Source organism: Oncorhynchus keta, chromosome 5 (genome assembly GCF_023373465.1).
Source record: "Oncorhynchus keta strain PuntledgeMale-10-30-2019 chromosome 5, Oket_V2, whole genome shotgun sequence".
Classification (NCBI taxonomy): Eukaryota; Metazoa; Chordata; class Actinopteri; order Salmoniformes; family Salmonidae; genus Oncorhynchus; species Oncorhynchus keta.
Genome location: NC_068425.1, coordinates 14944397 through 14969783, shown reverse-complemented (window position 1 = coordinate 14969783; position 25387 = coordinate 14944397). Strand labels below are relative to the sequence as shown.

The window sequence follows — 25387 nt, the reverse complement described above, 5'->3', positions numbered from 1 at the left end:
ATATATGCCATTTAGCTGACGCTTTTATCCAAAGCGACTTACAGTCATGTGTGCATACATTCTACGTATGGGTGGTCCCGGGAATCGAACCCACTACCCTGGCGTTACAAGCGCCATGCTCTACCAACTGAGCCACAGAAGGACCACGTTGTAGTTCTGTACTATGATCCTTCTAACTACAGTCGTTCTGTTCACCAGCAGTAGGAGGGAAAGCATGCTGAGTGCACATGGAGCCTCAGGCACTGCCTAAGGTCCAGGCTCCGCCCTGGAGCCTACAATAGGCCACACCCCAGGCCCAGCCCATGTCCTGACTGACACTCCCTAGGGTTCTCAGTGGCTGGAAAAACAAGACTGTGATTAGATTAAATAATCAAAAGGTTTTCATTTAACAAGACAAACAGAACACAGGCAGTAAAGGCATAACATCTAGCACACAGCATGTATGTTTATACACTTCAATTAGTTAAATATAGCAGTGCATTCTTTGACTATGGAGAACAATTTCCAAATCGAACTTCTAAAGCTTTTTTAAAAATCTATTTGTTCCCTTTTTAAGAAAAAATGTAACCACAATTTTGGCAAACTAAAAATCTTTTAAACTTGCAAATATGAAATAAACCATAAATATACACAAAACATACTTTATACGAGGCAATAATAAATAGTTTAAGTTAACAATAAGTTAAAACTACAAGCTTAAAGTCGCCCAAATAATACAAGTTTGTTGGCGCTATCTTGAATTTTTTGTTTAAATTATGTCGCAACAAAAGCTACCACAGACTTTTACAAACACAATTGAACACATTTTGATTGAAATAAAATTCTAACTAAGTCTAAAATCTGCATACACTAACAACTGCAACTAATTAAATAATGGAATGAAAAAAGAAATTACCCAATCAAAGCAACCAAATAAAATATTGGACCCATGTGTGTCCTATATGATAACGTCAACAACACAAATACGCTAAGTTAACATGTGAGTCTTGATATGTAAAAGAAACTCAATCAATTACAGGACAAATGATATTCTAAAATCGACGTGGGCTAAAACTGATGATATATTAGACAGTATCCCTTTCAAGGTCTTTTCAATTAAATTGCTCTTTTTATTCACCCAATAATAATATGCGGTTAGTTTTAGCTTGCATGTTCAGAGCACTAATCCAGGGCTGGGATTGTGGACATTTCCAGAGCTCTCCATCGGTGCTTGTTTGATTCTCTTTAATGAATCGGTGAATTAACACTTAGATTTCTTTACATTTGATCCTTCCACCTTTTCCCCACAAACCATTTCAGTGTGATGTTTAATTTCTTTTTCTTTTAAAAAATATATATATCTTTTTGTTCTCAGTCAATATAAAAACAAAGCACATTGCACTTACTGTTCCATAGGAAAGTTTTTTTGTCTTTTTAGATGATTATTTGTTGCTCAAGCGGTGCAGTACATTTGTCTCCTGCCATTGTCCTTGGCTCTCTACCTTACGTAGGTGTGGAAAGAGAAGAGGGTCTCTGTATTGGCTGTGTAAGATGGGACAGTTTGTTGTTGCTCTAGTCTAGGGTGTGGCCTAGGGCCTGTTGTTGGTCTAGGGTGTGGCCTAGGGCCTGTTGTTGGTCTAGGGTGTGGCCTAGGGCCTGTTGTTGGTCTAGGGTGTGGCCTAGGGCCTGTTGTTGGTCTAGGGTGTGGCCTAGGGCCTGTTGTTGGTCTAGGGTGTGGCCTAGGGCCTGTTGTTGGTCTAGGGTGTGGCCTAGGGCCTGTTGTTGGTCTAGGGTGTGGGGGAACTGGGCTGGGACTCTACCCCATATCACCAGTGGGACGGACTACTTCAACTGCAGGTCAGCAACGTGGCCTATTTGCTGTTCTGTTCCCAAGATTCACATCTGGTCTCTTAAAGTGATGCTGTATCAGTCCTACTGTGCTACCTTCTCTTGAGTATGGGCACAACTAATTGAATGGGGAAGGGAGGTGTGGAGTTAGATTATGACAGGGTGTTAATGTATGACATTTCATGTTTGTTTTGGTTGGCACACCACCAATATACTACTGGGGCACAGTAAGAAATGAAATGGTCAGAGTTAGAGGCTGAGGGTGTAACAGTGGAAGAGCATAGGGTTAAACTGAAACAATGCTTTCATACTCTGATGTATTGGATTCCTATTATGAGCGGATGGTGTGAGTATTACAGTATTGAGGTTCAAGAGACACTTGTGTGGAACTGTCGTTATTTTTGCTGAAAGGTGAATTCTTTGTATACATTGTTGTAGGTTTGTGGTAAGCACCTGTGCAAATGGGCTAAATTATATTTACTCAACAGATATGTTAACCAAAAGATATTAGTTCATTCTGATATAATTTGATATGAACAACAGATATTTCTGCAAGCACTATGGGGATTTAAAATCATATGGGATCTTCATGCAATAAATTATAATGGTTTATAGAATAATTATCAGGGGAGCAGTTAGTAATTAGTATAGACTGAATTATTTCTTATTGTCACTCATATTCCAAATTCTTTGGCTAAATCTTCATTCAAATATACCTAATCATCTTTGCATTGAGAATCTACTTCAAGCCTTTCTGTTTCGAACCAGCCCAAGATGTCTGAGGACAAATCATTGGGCGACTGACTGTCTTTACTGCAGCCTGATTTAAGTGTCTCCTGTGAAAGCGATAACACTTCACTGTACAATCATTGAAGCAACACTAACTGTACACAACTTCAGAGATAGTGATATGTGTTTGTCTAGTTTACACTCAAAGATGGCAGTATTAGTAATGCAGATTTGTCTCTGTAACATTTGATTCCTAATCAGTGAATTGGTTTGTGCTGATGTGTATTTGTTCTAGTCCGATGTCTTTGTTTATGTTCTTTTTTTTTTTTGCTATTTCAAGTTTGTTTATAGGTTGTGGTTGAAAAAGTAAGGTTGTGTGAGAACTTTTCTTCTTCGCCCCCTTCCCTCGACCCCCACCTATACACGGCATGCACACGCTCCTCCCTCTCTCAAAGATCAAAGGGCTTAAAATACAGCCATGCGGTGTCCCAGTCTTTCAGAGTTTTAAGAATCTGTAAAAATTCAGCACAAGGTCTTGTTCTTTTGTATGTATAAAAATAGATTTTTCTCTAAAGTAATCCTTTCAAAGAGATGGTTGTCCTCTTTGGCTAACACAGCGTTATTTAGAAAAGCAAAAATGTCTTGAACACACTTTACCTTATTTAATCTATTATATGCAGATGTCTTTATATTGTAATCATATCTCTCCCCATGAAACATCTTGTCAGATGTTTCTAACAGACTAACCAACCAAGACTTCTGTCGTTACATTTTCATCAAGGGGTGTCATAAATTATTTCCATGGGTTTGTTGATTTAAAAAAAAATCCAGCTAGGTGATAGTGCCGATCAGATGTTGCAAATCAACAAAAATAACTTTTTGAGTTTCCAATGTGAGATAAACAAACTTGTCACTGTTGGTTTCTGCAGGCTTGGTTTCTTCTATTTTGACAGGGCAGGCAAGGTTACAATGAGAGTGAATAGAAACGGATTCTCAGGAGCTTCTATAAAGTGTCATATATGGGGTCTGAATGAAACTGAGGAGTGTTTAGTAAACTGAGGAATAGGTAAGAAGCTGTCTCACCCTCTAGGACTCAGTGAGGAGATATCACTGCTCAGTGTCATGACGGAATCTCAACCTAAGTCAAAACTACCGTCCTCTCGATCTGATCTGTGCGTAATGGTGATGTTGAGTCTACCTAGCCAGGCCAATAATTTCCACCGAATTGTAAAAACCTTCTCATTCCCTTGGAGGGGTGTTATATCTGGTTGGGTGTTTTGGTAAAGTGGCTCTGTGATTTGGCTCTGTGATTTGGCTCTGTGATTTGCTCTAAACTCACAATCCCTAGTCTCTCAGAGAATTGAACATGAACACTGTCTCCATGGGAACACTAGCTGGGACAATGTTCTACGTTGTTCACACAGACAGCTCTGCTTGTGGTGGAATCCATCCATTCTACTCTGAATAGAAGAACCAGAGTGAAAAAATACAGGGAGATTCTTAGATGTCAGTGATGTTCAGTATTCTAGTGTTGTTTCCCCCCTAACAGGGCTGATGTGTGACTGTGTTGTGTAGCGAGGGTGTAATTCTGGTGGCCTTCAGGCTGCTTGTCTTTGTGACCAGTAGCTGTTCAGTTTGATAACCTAAATCATATTGGATCTGTCCTTAATAGGGTAGAGCAACTGCCCTAAAGCTAGTCACAGCCTACCTAATGTTGAGCCAGGAACAGTAGTAAAAGTTTCTAGAAAATGCTTACATACTCGGCTATTATAACCACCTTAAATATTGAATATATAGTTATATTTTTAATATACGTATATAAGAGAACACTGTTTTTAATTAATTTTCTTTGATCTAAAAAAAATCACTGATTCAAAATGCCCAAGTGTCAAAAAAAAAAGTTACTACACTCTCTCCAGCAAGATAATGGGATAGTTCGTGGGGTAAGAGTTTGGGGTTTAAATTGCACATATTTGTAGTTCATTTTAGATTTTTGATAATTTAGTTTCAGCAGTTGTCATTATTTGCCTGAATTCAATCAAAGCACTCAGCACACATTCTCTGTCACATTCGTTAGACTGTCTCCCACATTGAGGCCTCTTACCCCCCACCCCCAGAGACCAACTACCCAACGCACCCCCACTAATTCAATCCAGGCAAACGTAGGGAAGGACTAGCATTGTGTAAAGAGAAAAGAAAAACTCTACTAATGTATTTGTTTGAAACTCAGACTTTGTGTATGTGTAAGTATGTCTAATAGTGTGTGTATGTCTGATAGTGTGCGCATGTATGTGTATGGGTGAGTGTGCATCAGAGAGAGAGACTCAGTCCAGGCCCATGTAGAGTGATAGTAACAGGGAGCTCAGTGGCGCTCCCTGCTGGCTGAAGGAGCTGGCGTCAGCTAGCAGCTCTCTCTCTCTCTCAGGCCTTGTGTTGCTTGCTGGTCTTGAAGGAGACCTGCAGCACGCGGTCTCCCAAGCGGTAGCCGTTGAGACTAGCGATGGCCATGGCTGCCTCATCGTAGTTGGTCATGGTGACGAAGCCGAAGCCCTTACATTTGTTGGTGGTAAAGTCACGGATGACCTTGACGTTTGTGACGGCGCCGAAGGGCCCGAACAGCTGCCACAGGACGCTTTCGTCAGCCTCTGGCGACAGGTTGTAGACGAAGATGCACCAGCCGGCTCCGGTGGGCCCGGTCAGGTTGACTCCCGCCAGGCTGGTCATGCTGTCGATGGTGATGGGGGAGAACCTAGGAAGAAGAGAGGGAGAACTACATTGGGTGTCATTCTGAAGTTCCACACAGCAATCATCTCTCTATATACTGGCCATGTTTCTAGCTATGATATGTGCTGAAGGCTTGGTAGTCGGAGGGGCATGGAGTCTGTCTGGTGACCCAATCGATCTCCATCCCCACTTTTTCTGCAGTGAGTAGATAGATAAATATATGTGTGGGCAGGGCACCACATTGGTTCCAGACTACCTGCTTTCACACAAAACAGCACACTGTGCTTCTATGACACACAAACACCCACACTCTGCATATTTTAGTCATAGTCTCTGCTGACCAAAGCCTCTGCAAAAATTAGACACAGAAATCCCAATGTTTAACAGAAATCACAATATTGAACAAAACACAGAAACCTAGAGAGGGATGAAAGCAAATTTGAATCAAATCATAGGAAAATTGGAGCAAAAAGAAGAAGACGCAAACGCAATCTGGTATGTCCATGCTGGCGGAATAAAGGGGACATTAAAAGCAAAACCGAAACTGATAATGTTAGTTCATAAAGAAATACACACACATCAGTCCCATTACGTAATCAAACCAAAAGAAAGAACCAAAAGATTATAAACAAAGCCATGCCAGAATACCCTGCTGTTAGACAACCCTAGACACTGCTTAGCATATTTAGATTTGTTATACTGTCTGGACTGGTTGTTACATAACTTCTCAGTTTAATGGGCAGTGTGAATAGGGAATTAGGGAATATTTTCATAATCTGTCATTTCAAGGTGAAGGCAGCAGGTGGTATTCCAGTCACTTTGTTTGAGGTTTGTTCTTAGACATGGATGTTTTTTTTTTTTTACTTGTTTTTTTTACAAAGTACACCTTTGGCATTTACCTCTTGACTCCGTAGCTGGCGTTTAGTAAATTGTCGAGTCTGCAACGCAAGAGGGAGAAATGAAGGGGGTGGAGACGTTAGTGGTGAGGACTGAGAGGAGGAAGGCCTTTTAACGTGCAGCTTCTGCTCCTCTGCCAGCTGGCCTCCAGAGGGCGCCCTTCCCCTTCATTGTACTGTAGAGGAGCCGTCTGTCTATCCCAACAGCAACCCATCACAGAGCGCACGGCCTAGCCTTTGCGAACCACAACGCACTATGCAAATCAGTTTGTTAATGTGCAGATAAGTGTGTGTGTGTGTGTGTGTGTTGGAGATCTGCATTGTCTGATTCATTTAAATGTAATTTATTCATCTTGTTTATTAGATACTATGTTATTTGACTGGTTTGGAGCACTTTGCTTTGTTTTCATTTGATTTGTGCTTTGATACATTGGGGGTCTCTTACATTGGTTTTGTGCTGTTATTTGGATCTGGTCCCTTTCCAAATGGAGGGATGAGGCTGCAGTTTAAAAGAAAGTCAAGAAAAAAGAGGGAGAGAAAGAGAGGAAGATAGGATGAGCGAGCGCCGTAGTGCTCGTTCCATCAGGGCAGGTGTGTCGGGTCAGATGACAGACAGGTCAGAGCAGGGATTGGGTGGTGGTGGGGGCAGTACCTGAAGCGCTGAGTCTGATGGTGCAGAGGGCCAGTGTAGCGACGTGCAGCGGTCTGGTACAGCTGGGTGAGCAGGGCCTGGCCCGTCTTCTGGCTGGGGTTGTTGGCGAACTTTACCGTGATGGGTTCGGCTGCGCCCAGGGGCTTCTGGCCGTTCAGGCCCTTGATGGCCTCTTCTGCCTCGTTCCGCTTGTCAAACCGGATGAAGCCCACTCCTCGCGATATACCTGCTCCGGGGTCAGAAAGCAAGCTAATGTTAGCACCTGAGGGGTGAGGAGGGGTGAGTCATGACTTTGACTTGGTCCAATGAGATGGGAAAGGTTAGAGTAGGGTTACAGTTGGTTAGGGGGAGGTAAGTTAGAGTAGGTAAGGATAAGTCCTTGATAGGTCAGGGGTACGTATAGAGAAGAGTTAGGGTAGGTTAGAGTAGAGTTAGGGTAGGTCAGGAGTACGTCAGAGTAGAGTTAGGGTACGTCAGGGGTACGTCAGAGTAGAGTTAGGGTAGGTCAGGGGTACGTTAGAGTAGAGTTAGGGTAGGTCAGGGGTACGTTAGAGTAGAGTTAGGGTAGGTCAGGGGTACGTTAGAGTAGAGTTAGGGTAGGTCAGGGGTACGTTAGAGTAGAGTTAGGGTACGTCAGGGGTACGTTAGAGTAGAGTTAGGGTAGGTCAGGGGTACGTTAGAGTAGAGTTAGGGTACGTCAGGGGTACATTAGAGTAGAGTTAGGGTACGTCAGGGGTACATTAGAGTAGAGTTAGGGTAGGTCAGGGGTACATTAGAGTAGAGTTAGGGTAGGTCAGGGGTACATTAGAGTAGAGTTAGGGTACGTCAGGGGTACGTTAGAGTAGAGTTAGTGTAGGTCAGGGGTACGTTAGAGTAGAGTTAGGGTACGTCAGGGGTACGTTAGCGTAGAGTTAGGGTAGGTCAGGGGTACGTTAGAGAAGAGTTGGGGTACGTTTAGAGTGCCTTGTTATTATTCGACCATGCTGGTCATTTATGAACATTTGAACATCTTGGCCATGTTCTGTTATAATCTCCACCCGGCACAGCCAGAAGAGGACTGGCCACCCCACATAACCTGGTTCCTCTCTAAGTTTCTTCCTAGGTTTTGGCCTTTCTAGGGAGTTTTTCCTAGCCACCGTGCTTCTACACCTGCATTGCTTGCTGTTTGGGGTTTTAGGCTGGGTTTCTGTACAGCACTTTGAGATATCAGCTAATGTACGAAGGGCTATATAAATAAAATTTGATTGATTGATTGATAGAGTTAGGGTAGGTTAGGGGTACGTCAGAGTAGAGTTAGGGTAGGTCAGGGGTACGTCAGAGTAGAGTTAGGGTACGTCAGGGGTACGTCAGAGTAGAGTTAGAGTAGGTCAGGGGTACGTTAGAGTAGAGTTAGGGTAGGTCAGGGGTACGTTAGAGTAGAGTTGGGGTAGGTCAGGGGTACGTTTAGAATAGAGTTAGGGTACGTCAGGGGTACGTTTAGAGTAGAGTTAGGGTAGGTCAGGGGTACGTCAGAGTAGAGTTAGGGTAGGTCAGGGGTACGTTTAGAATAGAGTTAGGGTACGTCAGGGGTACGTTTAGAGTAGAGTTAGGGTAGGTCAGGGGTACGTTAGAGTAGAGTTAGGGTAGGTCAGGGGTACGTTAGAGTAGAGTTAGGGTAGGTCAGGGGTACGTTAGAGTAGAGTTAGGGTAGGTCAGGAGTACGTCAGAGTAGAGTTAGGGTAGGTCAGGGGTACGTCAGAGTAGAGTTAGGGTAGGTCAGGGGTACGTTAGAGTAGAGTTAGGGTAGGTCAGGGGTACGTTAGAGTAGAGTTAGGGTAGGTCAGGGGTACGTTAGAGTAGAGTTAGGGTAGGTCAGGAGTACGTCAGAGTAGAGTTAGGGTACGTCAGGGGTACGTCAGAGTAGAGTTAGGGTAGGTCAGGGGTACGTTAGAGTAGAGTTAGGGTAGGTCAGGGGTACGTTAGAGTAGAGTTAGGGTAGGTCAGGGGTACGTTAGAGTAGAGTTAGGGTAGGTCAGGGGTACGTTAGAGTAGAGTTAGGGTAGGTCAGGGGTACGTTAGAGTAGAGTTGGGGTACGTTAGAGTAGAGTTAGAGTAGAGTTGGGGTACGTTAGAGTAGAGTTAGGGTAGGTCAGGGGTACGTTAGAGTAGAGTTAGGGTAGGTCAGGGGTACGTTAGAGTAGAGTTAGGGTAGGTCAGGGGTACGTTAGAGTAGAGTTAGGGTAGGTCAGGGGTACGTTAGTGTAGAGTTAGGGTAGGTCAGGGGTACGTTAGAGTAGAGTTAGGGTACGTCAGGGGTACATTAGAGTAGAGTTAGGGTAGGTCAGGGGTACGTTAGAGTAGAGTTAGGGTAGGTGAGGGGTACGTTAGAGAAGAGTTGGGGTACGTTTAGAGTGCCTTGTTATTATTCGACCATGCTGGTCATTTATGAACATTTGAACATCTTGGCCATGTTCTGTTATAATCTCCACCCGGCACAGCCAGAAGAGGACTGGCCACCCCACATAGCCTGGTTCCTCTCTAGGTTTCTTCCTAGGTGTTGGCCTTTCTAGGGAGTTTTTCCTAGCCACCGTGCTTCTACACCTGCATTGCTTGCTGTTTGGGGTTTTAGGCTGGGTTTCTGTACAGCACTTTGAGATATCAGCTAATGTACGAAGGGCTATATAAATAAAATTTGATTGATTGATAGATAGAGTTAGGGTAGGTTAGGGGTATGTCAGAGTAGAGTTAGGGTAGGTCAGGGTACGTTAGAGTAGTGTTATGGTAGGTCAGGGTACGTTAGAGTAAAGTTAGGGTACGTCAGGGTACGTTTAGAGTAGAGTTAGGGTAGGTTAGGGGTACGTCAGAGTAGAGTTAGGGTAGGTCAGGGGTACGTCAGAGTAGAGTTAGGGTACGTCAGGGGTACGTCAGAGTAGAGTTAGGGTAGGTCAGGGGTGCGTTAGAGTAGAGTTAGAGTAGGTCAGGGGTACGTTAGAGTAGAGTTAGGGTAGGTCAGGGGTACGTTAGAGTAGAGTTGGGGTAGGTCAGGGGTACGTTTAGAATAGAGTTAGGGTACGTCAGGGGTACGTTTAGAGTAGAGTTAGGGTAGGTCAGGGGTACGTCAGAGTAGAGTTAGGGTAGGTCAGGGGTACGTTTAGAATAGAGTTAGGGTACGTCAGGGGTACGTTTAGAGTAGAGTTAGGGTAGGTCAGGGGTACGTTAGAGTAGAGTTAGGGTACGTCAGGGGTACGTCAGAGTAGAGTTAGGGTAGGTCAGGGGTACGTTAGAGTAGAGTTAGGGTAGGTCAGGGGTACGTTAGAGTAGAGTTAGGGTAGGTCAGGGGTACGTTAGAGTAGAGTTAGGGTAGGTCAGGGGTACGTTAGAGTAGAGTTGGGGTACGTTAGAGTAGAGTTAGAGTAGAGTTGGGGTACGTTAGAGTAGAGTTAGGGTAGGTCAGGGGTACGTTAGAGTAGAGTTAGGGTAGGTCAGGGGTACGTTAGAGTAGAGTTAGGGTAGGTCAGGGGTACGTTAGAGTAGAGTTAGGGTAGGTCAGGGGTACGTTAGTGTAGAGTTAGGGTAGGTCAGGGGTACGTTAGAGTAGAGTTAGGGTACGTCAGGGGTACATTAGAGTAGAGTTAGGGTAGGTCAGGGGTACGTTAGAGTAGAGTTAGGGTAGGTGAGGGGTACGTTAGAGAAGAGTTGGGGTACGTTTAGAGTGCCTTGTTATTATTCGACCATGCTGGTCATTTATGAACATTTGAACATCTTGGCCATGTTCTGTTATAATCTCCACCCGGCACAGCCAGAAGAGGACTGGCCACCCCACATAGCCTGGTTCCTCTCTAGGTTTCTTCCTAGGTGTTGGCCTTTCTAGGGAGTTTTTCCTAGCCACCGTGCTTCTACACCTGCATTGCTTGCTGTTTGGGGTTTTAGGCTGGGTTTCTGTACAGCACTTTGAGATATCAGCTAATGTACGAAGGGCTATATAAATAAAATTTGATTGATTGATAGATAGAGTTAGGGTAGGTTAGGGGTATGTCAGAGTAGAGTTAGGGTAGGTCAGGGGTACGTTAGAGTAGTGTTATGGTAGGTCAGGGGTACGTTAGAGTAAAGTTAGGGTACGTCAGGGGTACGTTTAGAGTAGAGTTAGGGTAGGTTAGGGGTACGTCAGAGTAGAGTTAGGGTAGGTCAGGGGTACGTCAGAGTAGAGTTAGGGTACGTCAGGGGTACGTCAGAGTAGAGTTAGGGTAGGTCAGGGGTGCGTTAGAGTAGAGTTAGAGTAGGTCAGGGGTACGTTAGAGTAGAGTTAGGGTAGGTCAGGGGTACGTTAGAGTAGAGTTGGGGTAGGTCAGGGGTACGTTTAGAATAGAGTTAGGGTACGTCAGGGGTACGTTTAGAGTAGAGTTAGGGTAGGTCAGGGGTACGTCAGAGTAGAGTTAGGGTAGGTCAGGGGTACGTTTAGAATAGAGTTAGGGTACGTCAGGGGTACGTTTAGAGTAGAGTTAGGGTAGGTCAGGGGTACGTTAGAGTAGAGTTAGGGTACGTCAGGGGTACGTCAGAGTAGAGTTAGGGTAGGTCAGGGGTACGTTAGAGTAGAGTTAGGGTAGGTCAGGGGTACGTTAGAGTAGAGTTAGGGTAGGTCAGGGGTACGTTAGAGTAGAGTTAGGGTAGGTCAGGGGTACGTTAGAGTAGAGTTAGGGTAGGTCAGGAGTACGTCAGAGTAGAGTTAGGGTACGTCAGGGGTACGTCAGAGTAGAGTTAGGTAGGAGTTAGGGTAGGTCAGGGGTACGTTAGAGTAGAGTTAGGGTAGGTCAGGGGTACGTTAGAGTAGAGTTAGGGTAGGTCAGGGGTACGTTAGAGTAGAGTTAGGGTAGGTCAGGGGTACGTTAGAGTAGAGTTGGGGTACGTTAGAGTAGAGTTGGGGTACGTTAGAGTAGAGTTAGGGTAGGTCAGGGGTACGTTAGAGTAGAGTTAGGGTAGGTCAGGGGTACGTTAGAGTAGAGTTAGGGTAGGTCAGGGGTACGTTAGAGTAGAGTTAGGGTAGGTCAGGGGTACGTTAGAGTAGAGTTAGGGTAGGTCAGGGGTACGTTAGAGTAGAGTTAGGGTACGTCAGGGGTACATTAGAGTAGAGTTAGGGTAGGTCAGGGGTACGTTAGAGTAGAGTTAGGGTAGGTCAGGGGTACGTTAGAGAAGAGTTGGGGTACGTTTAGAGTGCCTTGTTATTATTCGACCATGCTGGTCATTTATGAACATTTGAACATCTTGGCCATGTTCTGTTATAATCTCCACCCGGCACAGCCAGAAGAGGACTGGCCACCCCACATAGCCTGGTTCCTCTCTAGGTTTCTTCCTAGGTGTTGGCCTTTCTAGGGAGTTTTTCCTAGCCACCGTGCTTCTACACCTGCATTGCTTGCTGTTTGGGGTTTTAGGCTGGGTTTCTGTACAGCACTTTGAGATATCAGCTAATGTACGAAGGGCTATATAAATAAAATTTGATTGATTGATTGATAGAGTTAGGGGTAGGTTAGGGGTATGTCAGAGTAGAGTTAGGGTAGGTCAGGGGTACGTTAGAGTAGAGTTAGGGTAGGTAGAATTAGGGTAGGTCAGGGGTGCGTTTAGAATAGAGTTAGGGTACGTCAGGGGTACGTTTAGAGTAGAGTTAGGGTAGGACAGGGGTACGTCAGAGTAGAGTTAGGGTAGGTCAGGGGTACGTTTAGAATAGAGTTAGGGTACGTCAGGGGTACGTTTAGAGTAGAGTTAGGGTAGGTCAGGGGTACGTTAGAGTAGAGTTAGGGTAGGTCAGGGGTACGTTAGAGTAGAGTTAGGGTAGGTCAGGGGTACGTTAGAGTAGAGTTAGGGTAGGTCAGAAGTACGTCAGAGTAGAGTTAGGGTAGGTCAGGGGTACGTTAGAGTAGAGTTAGGGTAGGTCAGGGGTACGTTAGAGTAGAGTTAGGGTAGGTCAGGGGTACGTTAGAGTAGAGTTGGGGTACGTTAGAGTAGAGTTAGAGTAGAGTTGGGGTACGTTAGAGTAGAGTTAGGGTAGGTCAGGGGTACGTTAGAGTAGAGTTAGGGTAGGTCAGGGGTACGTTAGAGTAGAGTTAGGGTAGGTCAGAGGTACGTTAGAGTAGAGTTAGGGTACGTCAGGGGTACATTAGAGTAGAGTTAGGGTAGGTCAGGGGTACGTTAGAGTAGAGTTAGGGTAGGTCAGGGGTACATTAGAGTAGAGTTAGGGTAGGTCAGGGGTACGTTAGAGTAGAGTTAGGGTAGGTCAGGGGTACGTTAGAGTAGAGTTAGGGTAGGTCAGGGGTACGTCAGAGTAGAGTTAGGGTAGGTCAGGGGTACGTTAGAGTAGAGTTAGGGTAGGTCAGGGGTACGTTAGAGTAGAGTTAGGGTAGGTCAGGGGTACGTTAGAGTAGAGTTAGGGTAGGTCAGGGGTACGTTAGAGTAGAGTTAGGGTAGGTCAGGAGTACGTCAGAGTAGAGTTAGGGTACGTCAGGGGTACGTCAGAGTAGAGTTAGGGTAGGTCAGGGGTACGTTAGAGTAGAGTTAGGGTAGGTCAGGGGTACGTTAGAGTAGAGTTGGGGTAGGTCAGGGGTACGTTTAGAATAGAGTTAGGGTACGTCAGGGGTACGTTTAGAGTAGAGTTAGGGTAGGACAGGGGTACGTCAGAGTAGAGTTAGGGTAGGTCAGGGGTACGTTTAGAATAGAGTTAGGGTACGTCAGGGGTACGTTTAGAGTAGAGTTAGGGTAGGTCAGGGGTACGTTAGAGTAGAGTTAGGGTAGGTCAGGGGTACGTTAGAGTAGAGTTAGGGTAGGTCAGAGTACGTCAGAGTAGAGTTAGGGTAGGTCAGGGGTACGTTAGAGTAGAGTTAGGGTAGGTCAGGGGTACGTTAGAGTAGAGTTAGGGTAGGTCAGGGGTACGTTAGAGTAGAGTTAGGGTAGGTCAGGGGTACGTTAGAGTAGAGTTAGGGTAGGTCAGGAGTACGTCAGAGTAGAGTTAGGGTAGGTCAGGGGTACGTTAGAGTAGAGTTAGGGTAGGTCAGGGGTACGTTAGAGTAGAGTTAGGGTAGGTCAGGGGTACGTTAGAGTAGAGTTAGGGTACGTCAGGGGTACGTTAGAGTAGAGTTAGAGTAGGTCAGGGGTACGTTAGTGTAGAGCTAGGGTAGGTCAGGGGTACGTTAGAATAGGCTAATGGTGGGTTAGAGTAGGGGTCAGTTGTGCCAGAAGTGAATTAAGGCTGTACCTGTAACCTGGTCCACCAGGATGCGGGAGGTGATGATGCGTCCGTACTGGGAGAACAGCTGCTCCATGTCCTTCTGGGTCATGGTCTTAGGCAGACCGCTCACATACAGGTTGGCATCACGGATAGATGCTGAACTGGGGCGGGCGTACGATACCTACAGCACATCAAAGAAACACACATTTCAACACTGATATCAAATCAAAGGTTTCCCATATCTTTACTGTACATAAAACCATATAGTCATTTTTTTATTTACCCAAGAAAGTTGACTGAGAGCACATTCTCATTTACAGGAACAACCTAGGGGAATAGTTACAGGATGAATGATCAAAATATAAGATGGGGATTGGGAATTTAGCCAGGATACCAGGGTTAACACCCCTAGAATAAGTGCCATGGGATCTTTTAGTGACCACAGAGAGGCAGGACACCTGTTTAACATCCCATCCGAAAGACAGAACCCTACACAGGGCAATATCCCTAAGCACTGCCCTGGGAATATTTTTTTGTACCAGAGGAAAGAGTGCATCCTACTTGACCTCCAACACCACTTCCAGCAGCACCTGGTCTCCCATCCAGGGAACAACCAATACCAACCCTGCTTAGCATCAGAAGCAAGCCAGGGTGGTGTTGCAGGGTGGTGTTGCAGGGTGGTGTTGCAGGTTGGTGGTGCAGGGCGGTGTTGCAGGGTGGTGTTGCAGGGTGGTGTTGCAGGGTGGTGTTGCAGGGTGGTGTTGCAGGGTGGTGTTGCAGGGTGGTGTTGCAGGGTGGTGGTGCAGGGTGGTGTTGCAGGTTGGTGGTGCTGGGTGGTGTTGCAGGGTGGTGTTGCAGGTTGGTGGTGCAGGGTGGTGTTGCAGGGCGGTGTTGCAGGGTGGTGTTGCAGGGTGGTGTTGCAGGGTGGTGTTGCAGGGTGGTGTTGCAGGGTGGTGTTGCAGGGTGGTGTTGCAGGGTGGTGTTGCAGGGTGGTGTTGCAGGGTGGTGTTGCAGGGTGGTGTTGCAGGTTGGTGGTGCTGGGTGGTGTTGCAGGGTGGTGTTGCAGGTTGGTGGTGCAGGGTGGTGTTGCAGGGCGGTGTTGCAGGGCGGTGTTGCAGGGTGGTGTTGCAGGGTGGTGTTGCAGGGTGGTGTTGCAGGGTGGTGTTGCAGGGTGGTGTTGCAGGTTGGTGTTGCAGGGTGGTGTTGCAGGTTGGTGTTGCAGGTTGGTGTTGCAGGGTGGTGTTGCAGGTTGGTGTTGCAGGTTGGTGTTGCAGGGTGGTGTTGCAGGTTGGTGTTGCAGGGTGGTGTTGCAGGGTGGTGTTGCAGGGTGGTGGTGCAGGGTGGTGTTGCAGGGCGGTGTTGCAGGTTGGTGGTGCAGGGTGGTGTTGCAGGGCGGTGTTGCAGGGTGGTGTTGCAGGGTGGTGTGCTGCTGGCTCTGTAGCATGCATGAATATGAATTTTTACTCGTCTTTTTTGTCAACGTGTGTGACTGTTTTTTGGAACGCTTTGTGACTGATTGTGTCCACCGTTGTGCAAAGTTAACATTAGTATTCTATGGTGAGACTATAGTGTGACTTAGATTGATTAAGAAAATGTCTACACATTCATGCGTTGGCGTGTATGAAAGCCAGTGAGAGACTATGATAGATAGTGAGAGTCAGTGCATTGTTGTGAGTGGTCTGTCTGTTTGTTTCGGATGGAGGGAGAGGGAGCGAGTGTTGCCAGAGATAGGCTGATCTCCCCTGCCTCTTTCCTTTGTTTCCAGCCTCGAGGGAGAACAGCTCCACTGGCAACCAGCAAACAATATAAATAGATCACAAGACAGCATCCCCGACTGTCAACTAACTAAAACATTCACTCCTTATTATATAAACACATACTCACACATACAAGTACAGTATAACTTGAATGAATGTGTTTGGGACATTTCTACTGAGAGTGAACATTTAGAGTATTATCATGCCTCGCACAACACATAGCCAATGGGTGTATTTGACCCATTGAGTTTAGAGAATAAAGTTGTCCTCATTCTAAATGGTGCAGTGAGTGTGCAGGACTCCAGTATTGTGTAGAGTGTGTGTGGACAGGGTGTGTGATGCAGTGATTGGGGGTGCTAGAGAATGGGAGAGGGGTAGCGGAGGCCTCCCTATAATTAACCCTCTCCCTTTCTCTCCTACAGTACAGATGGTGCCTGCAGCCCATATGGTCCCTAATCCTGCCATTGGCATTCTGCTCCCCAAGCTACTCCCTACCCTTTACTCCTCCTGCCCCCTCCCGCCATCTTACAATGCTTTGGTGGAAATATGACATTTGCTTGGTCATTGTTTTGTGACTGTATAATATTAATTGATTTTCAAAATAGCCCTACTGATAATATCAACATTTATTTATTTTAACAACCACAAAATGTATACATTTTCTGTAATTTATATTGGCCCAATAATTTTGGTATTATATTGCTAACTGTAGTAATAATATCATTATTGCCCCCTAAATACAATATATGTGTATTTGTACACTAATGTAACTAAAACATATTGTAGAAATAATGATTAACAATATGATTGCCACCTGCCTGTATAACTCCAAAAGCCCAACCCAGCTCCTGATGCTGTTGACTCTCTCTGCCCCAGTCTTTCAGAAGTCTGATTTGAACTAAGCCTGCACTTTATCCCAATCTATGATCTACTTTGATCAGGCGGGAGGAGGGGGGACGGATGGAGTAGTGTTTAATCTGCCCCCCCCACCTCCTCCCCCATCCATATTGGGGACAAAGAAGCCCCCTAATTAGGCCAGATTGGAGGCAGATGGGGGAGCCTGAACTGACCCCCGTGCCCCACAGTGAGACTCCCTGATTACATTTCCATCACAATCACCTCTGCATGCTGCTAGCCTCTTGCTTTCTGACTTCCACTCTCCCTCTCTCCACTCTCCCTCTCTCCACTCTCCACTCTCTCCACTCTCCCTCTCTCATTTCTTGTTCTGCTCACTTTCTTTGTTCCTGCGACCCCTCCTGTTTTTTCCTCCTTCCCCTCTTGTCACGTCTGCCTCTCTCTGCCTCTCTCTGCCTCTCTCTGCCTCTCTCTGCCTCTCTCTGCCTCTCTCTGCCTCTCTCGCCACCTCCCTTTCTTTGAGTTGCTCCCTGCCTTTCTCCTGGTCTTCCGCAGCGTATTGAAGCAGTGAAGATGGAGAGTGGCGCAGGTTGAAAAGCAGGAAGCAGAGGTGCTCTTACCTTAATTGTTTTGGTCTGCAGTTTGAGACCGTTGAGTGTGTTGATGGCCTTGTCTGCGTCATTGGGATCCACATAGTTTACGAACCCATAGCCCAAACTCTGGCCTAAATCGTTGAAAACAGATATCGATAATGGTCCTTTAGAAACTGTTTTTGCACCAAAATAACTGTACCTACAGGTACATATGCTGTATGTGATTATTTGTTATCCTCCAACTAGAAATAGATTTTGTTTGTCTGTCTATTCATCAACTGTACCTGCTGAAGCATCATGAATACCTGTAATCTTGTCTCGGACGAGTTTGCAGGATTCAATCTCTCCGATGCTACCGAACAGGCTCTTGAATTCTTCCTGGGTCATGTTCTGAGGCAGGTAGTTGACGATTAGGTTGGTCTTGCTGTCGTCTGTGGCACCGTTGGTGCTGATGACTGGCCCGTTAGGCAGGCTGGTTCCGCTCGGACCGTTGGACACCTGGGTTTCCATGGTGCTGATTATCTGCTGAGGAAAAGGAAGAATATAGAACCCTGTGTACAAATAATATACATCCACAGTAATAACACACAGTAAAGTAATGGTGGGGCGTTGTTCTTAGGCCTTTAATATAGACTCATTGAATGAATGTCCGCTCTGTCATTGTCAGCTAGGGAAGAGGTCAGACATCAGCTGAGGGGGTGGAAGGATACGAGGCAGGGATAGCAGTCGGCTACACACAGACCCCTCTCTCTCCCTCCCCGTTTCCCCTCCTCTCTCCTCCCCCCTCCTCCTCTCTCTCGCTGCCTCTGGGCCCTGCAGATGTCACAGTCCTTTTTCCCTGTTTCCTCCTCCCATCCCCCAGCCTCCATCTATCCATCCAGCCACAGGGTCAAACAGCATTACATCATTACAGGGTCCTAAGTATTGGTGGTGGTGGTGGGGCAGGTGGGGCAGTGGGCGTTGGGACGGGGAGGTTGACATAGCAGACAAAAGAGAAAGTGACATTGTCTAATCTGCTCAGGCCAAACGTCTCTGAAGGCTGTCATGTAAGCCACATGGAACGTTTCAACCCCCAAAAAATACATTCTGGCTTTTCGTGTGCTCGCTTTCTTTTGTAAGTGTGTGTTTGTGACTCCGACTCAAACTTTTTTGTGCGAGTGGATGGAGTGAGTGAGTATTTGTGCCCACTAGAGGTGTGTTGGTGTCATTGTGTGTTGCTCTGGAGTACACCATGTTGCTTCATTTGACCCACAGGGGATTGTCTTCATGGAACAGCTGTGTGTGCAGGTCAGAAACTAAACTTCCCGCTATCTCTCCTTTTCTCTCCCTCTCTCCCTGCTCCATCTATTCCATTCATCCGCTCCTCCTTTTCACCATTCTGTGTAGAATATTATCTGTTGACAGACTGTGTAAACAAGCTAGTACAGAGATGTTGTCCCTGTATTACTGGCCTCCTGGGCTCCACCCAAACTGATACAAATGTTCATTTTGGCTCCTTGTTCCATTACCTGGTATAGTGTACCTGGGAAGTGTGGTTTAAATAAGTACCATTATTCAGGCTGGTATCTGTGAGCCTGGCTGGCATGGTGACTGCAGGTCTCTGACTGGTGGGTGTTATAAGGCGTCTACCGCCAAAGCTCCAGAGGTCTCACAGTGTAGCCTAAGCTTCTAGAATTATTTGAGTGAGATACAATATTACCTGCGGTTTTACTACTGTTTGTTGTTTTGGTTATAGTCTATGTTCGTCATTTTCCCTTTTGCGTGGCAGGGTTTTCTTTTGATGTTTATCCATTCAACTTAATGGAGGAGACTGAGTAGTGTTCCTTTTCCCCTGCTATGGACATATTACTCTAAAAGCATTCATTGCTTTGATGATATTCCCCAAGCCCTGTTGCAGCTCTTAGTGTCCCCCATCTTGTTTCCCCCCTCCGTGCTCATGCCCCTCTCTGTCTCGCTCTCTCTCTCTGTCTCTGTCTCGCTCTCTCCTCCTTCTAACCTGATTTCTGCCTTGAGCTGTACCCCATGTTGCCCAGGTAACAGCGGCTTCAAGACTGTTGCTAATGGCTGGCTGACTTTTGGTTGTGTGTGCATGTGTGCGCGCGTGCATGCGTGCGTGTGTGTGTGTGTGTGCGCGGACAGAAAGATAGAGGCAGAGAGAATGACATAATCCATCTCTGTTGGGCAGATATTGTTTTTCTCCATGTATTAATGTTCGATGGCTTTGCGGAAGCAGAGAATATATTTAAGTCAAATTGACATTGACAGGGAGTGAACATCAGAGGGAGAGGAAAGAGGAGAGGGGAAGGGGAAGGGGAAGGGAGTGAATTATGACAGCCTAAATATAAAACACTGCAAACACACATATCTAAGAAGCACATGAGAGCTACTGCAAAGTCAACTAGCCATCCATCATACAATACACATGTTATGGGCTTCTTTGGTCTCGACTGGAGCGGTATGATCTGCTGATCTAGGGACTGCACTGGAACAGAACATGGACAGAAGGTTCTACAATACCCAGTTAAAAGATCATCCTTCATGCATAATGGGAAAGAACAGATAGTCCACATGGGTTTGATAAATAGATTCATAAAATGCATCTATCTAATATGTGTAACCATGTAACACACAAACGTCCGAAAATAAAGGAAATACTAATATTTTCTGAATTTGTCCCAGAACTGACCAAATATTTACAGCCCTTTGCAGAAAGACACCGAATCCCAGCAAATTTGATTTGTCAACTGAAATAGACCTCAGTGTGGCAATCCAGGCATCCACAGTGACAAGTTCTAAAGTTATATAATTCCCAGGCTCAGACTGGCCACAGAGACACAGAGGGAGAGACTGGCTGACACAAGCAACATCTAACATCACCCTGAGATCTCCATGCCAACAAGCAGGAGGATGACAAAAACAGAAGAGTGCTTTTAGGATGCTACAAATAGAACAAGTTGTAATTTTCATCAGAACATGTTAGCCTTTACAAAGAAATTAGTGGAAAATATCAACTACATCCATAACAATATCCACGTTCTGATATGGCAAGGCTGTAGGCATAAATATCTGGCCATAAATAAAGGCCTAACCAGCCCACCTCTGATAGGCTAATTCTATTCATGATTTATTTAGCTAATCATGATGGATGACAGCAAAGAGAGTAACCACACACAAACGCATTAAACACACAACCCCCAACACTTTCAGATTTCTACTGTTGGTTGGGCCAGCTCTTCTTCTCCTTGTCCCGGCATTAGATGTGCCTTTCTTTTTCTATTTCTGGGACCTGAGAGATCTCCCTTAATATTTAATGGACTGCATCCTCAGCATCGCCTACACATGGACCCAGACTCGCACGCAAACAAGAGCCCAGAGCCCTACCTCCTCTCCTCTCTCTGCCTGACGAGTGGAGTGAGCACAGCACACAGACCACCTACACTTGACAATGCTCAATTACAAAACACAGCAACATTACATGACCCAAATGTAAATACAGATACTGGCAGCGTCGTCTTCTTCAAATGGTCTTTCCCCTTGTTTATATACACGACTGCTGTTGCTTTCCTACAAATGGAAGGTGAATACTTGTCCTAAGAGGAAAAGCAGCAGTCTGACACATACAGTATTCAGGCCAGCTTTTGTCATGTCCCGATAAAGGTCAAAGCATGTGATGTGATTACCCTTTACGGAAATCACTGTAATTGTATCAGCCAGAAGACTGTGTTCAGATGGAACTGAGATTCTCATGCTAGGCCTTATTGTTCCTAAGTGTTTCCAATGGGAATCAAACACAGGTCCATACACTGGAGTCAAGACTGCTCTCTACATTCTAAAAAGGGATTTGTCATTAGATTCTTCTGATAATGTCAAATGTGCTTGGCATCGACTCTTTTCGTGTTCAGGAACATTCCTAGCATAAAAAAACATTGCTCAGAAGATTGTCTGTAAATCAACCCAAGAGAAAATGAATCAGGTTGTGGCAGTAACAAATAAATCAACAAATTCTCTCTTAGCAAAGAATGGGAGGTCAGGAGGAGGCCTCTGCTTATCTACCCACTGATATGGGGAACTATATTACTGCTACACACACTTCCTGTTAGTGCTACCACTGGTGACAACACTGTCACTCATGGGTGATGCAGTCGCACTGTACTGGGAGAGTCATGGAAAATAACCCATATCTCTGAGTGAGATAAGGTAAGAGAGAGAATTTAAAAAAGGTTAGTTCCTGTTGGCAACAACACCATCAGAAAATACTAGGTTCTGAATATTTCATGTTATTTAGGAGTTGTTGGGTTCTCTTTTTCATGTGCTAACTCATCAGTAAAACACTATTGCAGACACTGTTTTACCACAATACAACCCACCTAAAATGGTAGTGCATTAGTCTCATTTGAGTAACTTAAAAACGAGAGAAAACATTTGAAAATCTAATTTCCTGGAACCAGCAAAGACAGGGGATTCACTAAACTAAGGTTTGGCTCAAGAGAAAGGCCTTTTTTTTCTCTTTCTCACCCTTGTTTTTAAAATATACATCAATCATTCTTTTGGAAGGCCTGAATTGCAAGTGGATTCTAGGATGGGGTTGTAAATGGGCCTTCTAAATAAAACAGATTACAGGATTATCCTAAACAAAAGGCATTAGCCACACTCTCTACAGCTTAAAGGGATCATGGTGGCAGATGTAAAACAACAGGACAACACAAGTCAGCCCAAAACTCACAACCTTATCCTACATACTACATAACTAATGCTCAGCACTAACACACATGTTTAATAGGCCTATATATATATCTCTCTCTCTTTTTCTTTTATCTTTTTTCTTTAGGAAAATGTGATATTTTAAAATAATTTCCCCGTTTGTCAATGCATTTTATGACAGACATAAGCCATGTTGCAAATTCCCTGTGAATGTGTTTGTGTGTGTAGCTTTCGTTGAAACCAGGGGCGCTATCCAGAGTGCTGAAGTAGGGAGTGGCTTTCAGGCGATTCCGTTTGAGGCCCGAATGCATTGTCAAAACCATCGAGCCTTTTCTGTAACATTTCAAAATGGTTCATTCCCTTCTTTTCACGCATTTAAAATTGTTCGCATTTATATGACAGAACATCTTCTACCCCTTCCCCATATTTGGGGAAAACAAGACATGTGCGCTCTGTAGGAATTCACAACCCTGAGCGCCTTTTTGTTGAATAAAGGTATTGAAACAACCAAACAAAAGAGCCACCCGTTCCTCCTCTTCTCGCGCGCAGAGACTATGGCAGCTCTATGAATATTAATGTAAACAGTAGCGCTTTGTGTCATGGCCAGGGGCTGCAGGACGCTGCCGGAACAATGAACGCCACAATTGCCAACATAATTTCGCTCCAGTAAGTCAGTCATAGGCCTAATAATAATAATAACAATAATAATGTACAACATTTATTTTTAGGACATATTAGAGGGAAAAATTAAATTCGGCCTATAAAAACAACATAGCAATTGAGGTCTCTTATTCTTATGTAGGCCTACGAGTCTATTTCAGTTCCCTATGGGCCATCTTGAAGAAGTACATATAGAGTATTTCAAAATAAATCCAAATCTATTTAGGCTAAACATGATTTAGCCCTCCAGTCATACTCCATGGTGGATTGATTTTCTAGACGAAATCATTTGACGATACATATTATATTATAAACTCATAGCGTCAGTTCTATTTAGGCTCGTTTACACTTGGTGGCCTCTGCTGTCCTTGTCCTTGAATCGCGGAAGCGCCTCGGGAAGGTTATCTGACTCAACTGTTTTATTTGCTTGGCACTGCGGTACAGGCAATGCTCACGGAGGACTGCGGAACATGTGGACAGGAACTATAGGCCTACGTGCATGACGCTGACTGGGCTCTGGGCCTGCCTGTTAGCCCAGCTCTACGGGCAAACACTGATGAAATAGAAAGGGGCTACTATTCAATAAGGACAGCTGAAACATATTGAGGCTATGGGTCTCAGTAATTAGTCAAGTGGACAATAGTCAAGTTGACTATTGATTGAAATAATTGCATTATTATGATCTCAAAGATTTAGGACTTGCAAAATAAGTCTGCTCTTCAGTTTATAAACATGATCGTGCTCGTGCTCTATTATGTAGGCTACTAGATTTTATTTTGGGCCTACACGACCATCGCAGTAGGCTACCAAATCCCATGGAATGGTCATTCGATCATTTATGTTGGCCTATATTGCGTAAAATTTCTAAATGGCCGTATTTGTGTTTTTGGTTGCAACAAATTATTATATCCCTTTGGATATTGTAGCAGCCTATTATTTAAAAGAGAAAATGGGGTTCTTCCTGCACCTGCCATTAAAATCTGTAAATTAAGACGATAGAATATAGGCATAAATCATACTTGATAAATATTTAGCCTTTTATATAAAGCATAAATATAGAGCATAACAATTAGTTATTTAATCAGATTTGATATATTTAGCTTGCTCCTTGCACGCCAGTTTTACTTGACCACGAGAACAATACAACGGTAAATCATTCCACCTGCTGACAGGAATAAATTGGAGGCAGCGTCATTAAGTCAAGAGGATGTTTGGAGATGAAAGCTTTGAGACCAAAACCAGCGCGTGCCATCATTATGCGCTCGAGTACAGCAGAGGCACGCCCAATTCGGCCGTCGGCTATGAGCTAGGCTAATTTAAATCTGCTAAGGCTCCATAAACCCTTTAACAAACAGGCGTGATTCAAATAGGCGCTAGCTTTAAAAAAAAAAAAAAAAAAAAAAGTGTTATGATGGATGGGTAAAAAAATGTTATTGTAAAAAGAAAACGCTAGTCGCCATCCCTCTTCGCGGCCTCTGAAATGTCTATCCCATTTACTCCGTTGCATCGCAACATGAACCCTTAGGAATTTTGACTTGCCTGATTCAATCCAAACCAATGGACCCCCCCCCCCTTAGTGACTCGACCATTTTTCTTTGCCTTGCTCTCGATGGGCCCTCAGCCACGGAGGCATCATGTTTTGTCTCAGAAATCCGTCTCGAGCATCCTTGTGCTGTGCCAGGCAGGGCAGGCGGAGAAAGACGTTCCTCCCCCCCACCACTCTCTACGCAGCTCAGCAGCAGCAGCAGCCGCACGCGGCCTCAGCACCCGCTGCCCCCTACGCCCTTGCGAAAAATGTGTATACAAATAATGCAGCCGTGGAGTTTGATATAGCCCAGTGGGCCTATGATAAGCAAATATGTAGTCCTCTATAAAATGTCAGAATAAAGCATTTTGCTCTCCAGCGTCGAAGATGCAGGCAGGGATGGAGCCTCGCGCAGGCAGCCGTGGCGCATCGCTCAGCATGACATTACTAATTGCCAGCATCGATCGTTAATCTTGTCAAGACAATATCCCATAACCGAGAGAGCAGTAGTATAAGCCTATTTAGGCCACTATAGCTTATAAATATTGTGTGTAATACATGTGTGTTTGTTTATACCAGTATTATAGCTAGCTAGCCTTTCAGATATACCATATTATATCATATTCAATATGTGTATTAATACATAGAGCTATATGCATGCATATATGTTTGTGTACAATACAATCAAGTGGAAAACAAAGGGTCTGCGCTCCAGAATGTAGCCTATGCAATGCATGCTGCTGCTACAACATCCACCATCCTTGCAAATAGAAGAGAAAAATGAGGCATATACGTACAGTAACCATTCTTGACATACAATGAGAGTGATCTAGGTCCTTCTTCGTTTCACAGGTCTTCAAGCCGTAGGTTGAGTCAATACTATGATCTGTGGTCTTTATATTAGCTGGCCTGTGTATTTACTGTGGAGAGGCCGTGTCCAAATCCAAAAGAAAAAAAAGAAAAAAGGAAAAAAGACAATGTTCACCAGGGGAATCTCAGCCCTTGGAGATTGGTAGGTGTCCTCTGTAGGGTGAAAATGAGGAGAAAGGGGTTTTCTTCAGGATGATGATGAGGGAGAGCTTTCTCTCCGAGTGGCGTGGGCGACGGTTCAGAAAAAAGAGAAGCAGTGATCCCCAGCAGGGTGTGTCCAGGGGAGGGTGTTGTGGTTCGGCTGTGTTCTGTGTGTAATATTCCCAGCTCCTCTTGCAGTCTCCTTCTGTGCCTCTGCTGCAATGTTCTTCTTTTATGCGTCCTTCTGGCTGGCAGAGCGCGCTCC

General features: G+C 45.1%; 1 protein-coding gene across 15 annotated transcripts; it reads right to left on the bottom strand.

The window, feature by feature from the left end:
• Positions 1 to 357: 357 nt before the first annotated feature.
• Positions 358 to 25355, bottom strand: LOC118365374 (ELAV-like protein 3). Of its 15 annotated transcripts, none has more exons than XM_052518806.1 (8): positions 24909 to 25354; positions 17510 to 17750; positions 17253 to 17356; positions 14048 to 14201; positions 6829 to 7054; positions 6622 to 6675; positions 6180 to 6218; positions 358 to 5326 (listed from the first exon to the last, which is right to left on the bottom strand). In XM_052518806.1, exons 1-8 carry the CDS (start codon positions 24924 to 24926, stop codon positions 4978 to 4980), a joined length of 1185 nt encoding a protein of 394 aa, XP_052374766.1. In that variant the 5' UTR covers positions 24927 to 25354; the 3' UTR covers positions 358 to 4977. The 15 variants fall into 15 exon arrangements, with proteins under 15 accessions (XP_052374766.1, XP_052374778.1, XP_052374770.1 ...); XM_052518818.1 differs by having other exon boundaries at positions 358 to 5305; positions 17531 to 17750; positions 24909 to 25353; XM_052518810.1 differs by having other exon boundaries at positions 17531 to 17750; positions 24909 to 25352.
• Between the last annotated feature and the right edge of the window lie 32 nt (positions 25356 to 25387).